General features: G+C 41.0%; 1 protein-coding gene across 1 annotated transcript; it reads left to right on the forward strand.

Moving 5' to 3' along the window:
* The first annotated feature begins 276 nt into the window (after positions 1-276).
* On the forward strand, positions 277-4829 carry zgc:171704 (Ras-related and estrogen-regulated growth inhibitor-like protein). Its single transcript, XM_061718095.1, has 6 exons — positions 277-288; positions 349-415; positions 1855-1908; positions 2282-2349; positions 3451-4753; positions 4800-4829. Exons 1-5 carry the CDS (start codon positions 277-279, stop codon positions 3853-3855), a joined length of 606 nt encoding a protein of 201 aa, XP_061574079.1. The 3' UTR covers positions 3856-4753; positions 4800-4829.
* Positions 4830-5264: the final 435 nt, after the last annotated feature.

A 5264-nucleotide genomic window follows, 5' to 3' on the forward strand; every position in this document is an offset into this window, starting at 1 on the left:
CACCAAATCCGAACACACGCCAGGGGGCGCGGCCGGGCTGGAGCCCCGCCCAGGGGGCGTGGTCAGCCTTGAGCCCCGCCCCCTCAGCTTATAAGAGGACACGGACCTGCAGGACCTGCAGTCCAGAGACCAGACAGAACCAGAACTAGACCTGGACCAGAACCAGACCTGGACCAGACCTGAACCTGAACCTGGACCTGAACCTGGATCAGAACTAGACCTGGACCAGACCTGATCCAAAACTAGACCGGATCCTGACCTGATCCAGAACCAGTGATGGTGGTGGAGGTAAAACCCCGCGTGGAGGTGATGGAGGGCAGAGAGCAGAACCAGAACCAGAACCACCAGAACCAGAACCAGCAGAGGGTGGAGGTGAATATCCTGCTGCTGGGAGCCAGACACGTGGGGAAGAGCGGTGAGAACACACACGTTTACATGTATACACACACACATATATATATATATATATATATATATATATATATATATATATATATATATATATATATATATATATATATATATATATATATGTATATATATATATATAAACACACACATTTACATGTATACACACATATATATAAACACACACACACAGGACTGTCTCAGAAAATTAGAATATTGTGATAAAGTTCTTTATTTTCTGTAATGCAATAAAAAAAACAAAAATGTCATACATTCTGGATTCATTACAAATCAACTGAAATATTGCAAGCCTTTTATTATTTTAATATTGATGATTATGGTTTACATTTTAAGATTCCCTGAATATTCTAATTTTTTGAGGTAGGATATTTGAGTTTTCTTAAGCTGTAAGCCATGATCAGCAATATTAAAATAATAAAAGACTTGCAATATTTCAGTTGATTTGTAATAAATCCAGAATGTATGACACTTTTGCATTACAGAAAATAAAGGACTTTATCACAATATTTTAATTTTCTGAGACAGTCCTGTGTGTATATATGTATATATATATATATATATATATATATATATATATATACACACACACCTGCAGGACTGTCGGGACCAGGATGGGTCTTTGTGGAGGTTTCTGCTCCAAGTGGATATATATATATATATATATATATATATATATATATATATATATATATATATATATATATATACATATATATATATATATATGCGTATGGAGACAGACAATCTATCTCTGATTTTTTGGTTTTTCTTTCTTTGTGATGTTAACTAAGTAATTGTGCAGACCGTCTGTTATTATTGTTCAATGTTGTTTTGAGGAAGTAGAATAAGATTTTCTTCTTCCTGCTCCTTTCTGGTTATGGAATATGCTTTTGATTGTGTTGTCATTTTACTTTGTTTGCATATTTCCATGATCGGAATAAATAGAAATGAAATTATTATTATTATTATTATTATTATTATTATTATTATTATTATTATTATTATTATTATTATTATTATTATTCAAGTTTCTGGATTTTAATCTTCTTTCCCAGTCGGATTTTAAAATGCAGCAACGTGTTTTAATCACAATATCAATACATTTTTGTGTGAAATCTGATGACCTGAAGTTCTGGTCCAGGTCCTGGTCCTGGTCCTGGTTCTGGTCCTAGTTCTGGTCCTGGTTCTGGTCCTGGTTCTGGTCCTGGTCCAGGTCCTAGTCCTGGTTCTAGTCCTGGTCCAGGACCAGGTCCAGGTCCAGGTCCAGGTCCTAGTTCTGGTCCAGGTCCTGGTCCTGGTCCTGGTCCAGGTCCTGATCCAGGTCCTAGTTCTGGTCCAGGTCCTGGTCCTAGTTCTGGTCCTGGTCCTAGTCCTGGTTATGGTCCTGGTTCTGGTTCTGGTTCTGACCCTGTCCTCTCCCCCCAGCCCTCACGGTCCGGTTCCTGACCCGGCGGTTCATCGGGGAGTACGGAGACATCGGTGAGATTCTCTTTATCATCCCCATATTTCACCAGGAAATGCAATATTACAGAAATTCCTATTTTTTAATGTCAACGCACATAATGTTTTGTCATTTTGGACCTTGACCAGTAAACCATGTTGAAATCTCGCATTGAAAAACCAGTATTGGAAATTAAGGTGGAATTTGGTCTAAATATGAACGTTTTAATAAATATGAATCTTTTAATAGCCGGTGAAACTTTCACTTTTGAACCAATTTTGAACTATTTTTCAACAGAGCCGTTTTTTCAACGTCTTTTCAACGTCCTTTAAACCTGAAAATGTGTACAAGTGAACTTGAACTTGGTTCCAAACGTGAACTGGACTCTAAATCCACGTCTTGCTCTTTCAGAGTCGGTTTACAGTCGGGTGGACAGAATCGACGGCCAGGACATCTGCATCAACATCTGGGACTCGCAGGTACGTCTGGTCCTTTCAATGTCCACTACACAAATGACCCAAAGTACAGGTGGAAATCCTCAGTGTAATACAAAAAAATAAATATATATATATAATATATATATATATATATATATATATATATATATATATATATATATATATATATATATATATATATATATATATATATATATATATATATATACAATTTTAACTAAAAACCAAGGACTAAAAGGTGTAGACAGAAGCCTAAACTTATGACGCCTCCCCTTTTCACAAAAAATGTTAAAAACTAGTGCAATGTCATTAATAAATATCATTCCATACAGTATTAGTATAAGCAATAATACAATAATAAAATAATACATACGCATACATACATATACATACACATGTCCATAGGCCCCTTTGAATTGTAATAACGTGCTACACATTTTCATTTCTGTATCTAAACTGTTCCACTACGGAAGAGTATCAGGGCCATGCAGGAGAAAAAATATTTGAGAGGAAGATTTTTTTTTCATTATGCACTTCGAGAAAAAAGTCGAAATGTTGAGAAAAAAGTCGAAATGTCGAAAGTAGTGTTGAAGTACAATTTCGTGAATAAAGTCGAAATTTCAAGAATAAAGTTGAAATAGATTTCGACTTTTTCTTGAAATTGTATTTCAACACTAATTTCGACATTTCAACTTTTTTCTCATCATTTTGAATTTTTCTCTAAAATTGTACTTCAACATTAATCTCAACATTTTGACTTTTTTCTCGACATTTTGAATTTTTTCTCGACATTTCGACTTTTTTCTCAACATTTCGACTTTTTTCTTGACATTTTGACTTTTTTCTCAACATTTCGACTTTTTTATCGACATTTTGAATTTTTTCTTGACATTTCGACTTTTTTCTCGAAATTTTGAATTTTTTCTCGACATTTCGACTTTTTTCTCGAAGTGCATAGTGAAAAAAAATTATACTTTTCCGTTTCCTTTTTCCGTAATTAACTCCTGTCACTGAGATGCATCGTTGTTTAACATGGGTTCTTTGTTTTCCTGATCATGGGGATCATATTTGTTCCCCATAGTTGCTAACTCTTAATAAACCACCGTGTTTTCTCCCCTGCAGGCCGGCCAGGACTCGGCCTCGGCCAAGCAGCTGCAGTGGGCGGACGGCGTGATCCTGGTGTACGACATCTGCGACGCCGCGTCCTTCCAGGCGGCGCGCCAGCGGCTGGCGCTGCTGCGGCGCAAGCCGGCGTCGGCGCGGCCGCCCGTGGTGATCGTGGGCAACAAGCGCGACCTGGCGCGGCACCGGCGCGTGTCCGGGGAGGAGGGCCGGCTGCTGGCGCTGTCGCAGCGCTGCGGCTTCTTCGAGGTGTCGGCGGCCGAGACCTACCACGGCGCGCTGCTCGTCTTCCACCGCCTGGTGCACCTGGTGCGGGAGACGCGCGCGCTGCGCAAGAGCTCGGCCGGCGTGCGCGGCATCGTCCGCAGCGTGTCCGCCGTGTTCGGGAAGAAACGGGCCGAGTAGGCCCCGGTACCGGTACCGGTTGTGAGGGGACTGACGTGGGTCCGGTGTTCTGTCCATCCATGCTGCCCTTTGTGATTCTGCACAGTCCATTTTCAAAGTTTGATTGGCCATAATTTCTTGCATCCCTTCAGTCCACGCTGCTCTTAACCAGGGCTGGGGATCAATTAAATTATCAAGATTCCATTCGATTCTGATTCTTGAGATTCAGAATCGATTATCAAGATTCGACTTGATCCGATTCCGATATTGATTTGGGTTAGTGTTATTAAAACTGTTTTTTGAGCAGTTGCATGAATTATATGACTGTAGTTCTGCAACATATTAATCCTAGTATTATATTGAGATTCAACAGCAAGTATTGCAGCTAATGATGCTGTAAGGACCAATCAGCTCCCAGAATGCTGATAGAACTGAAACAGAAACATCGTGGGGCAGAATTACCAAACAGACGTATGAAATTGTTTTTTTTCCCCCATATTCAGTTTTATTTTTTTTTTATTTTTGGTCTATTTCAGTTTTTTAATTTTTGAGAATTTGGTTTTTTGCATTTTATGCAAATGTAACCCCAAGACAGTATGTAAAGTAATGAAATATAGACAATTTATGCAATTATAACTGAAAACTTTAATGTTTTCATACCTTTAAACATATTTAAAGGCAAAAACATGGCACCAGTTATTCTAGTGTCCAAAAAAACATTTCTTTTTTGGGCATAAACAAAAAAATACCAAAAGTTGTAATGTAATGATGGAAAAAAAGCAAAAATCGATAGACAAACGCTATCGGTAGCATTTTTTGACAAGGCAGCAGAAATCGACAGAACACCGGTGCTGGTTCCGTGGGGACCGAGGCGGGTCCCGGACGGGCCCCGGGCGAGTCCCGGACGGGCCCTGGACGGGTCCAGGAGACGAGTCCTGGACGGGCCCCAGACGGGTCCCGGACAGGCCCTGGACGGGCCCCAGACGAGTCCCGGACAGGCCCTGGACGGGCCCCAGACGAGTCCCGGACGGGCCCTGGACGGGTCCAATAGACGGCTGAAGCAGGTTGACAGGACGGTTCTGGTGAAGTGTCAGTGGGTCGTGCTGGGCCTGGTGGCCCGGCAGAGACGGGCGTGGAGTTCAGTTCCTGGTTCTGGTCCTCTTGACGGGTCCAGAGTCGGAGAACCCCGAGGAGAGAACTGCTCCAGGTCCAGAACCTGGAGATCCAGGAGGAACGTGACTGGTTTTAATGGATGTGAAACATTGGAGCGTCTGAACGCTGCTCTTTCTGATCCAGCTGCTCCGTGACGTGTGTGATTGTGTTTATTTGAATGTTTGAAAAGTTTGAGATGAAACGTTGATTCAGACTCAGGACTGGTTTTCCTGCAGATCTACAATCTTGTATAAACCACAGAATTATGACTGAATATC

The sequence above is a fragment of the Cololabis saira genome, chromosome 3 (genome assembly GCF_033807715.1).
Source record: "Cololabis saira isolate AMF1-May2022 chromosome 3, fColSai1.1, whole genome shotgun sequence".
NCBI classification, from domain to species: Eukaryota; Metazoa; Chordata; class Actinopteri; order Beloniformes; family Belonidae; genus Cololabis; species Cololabis saira.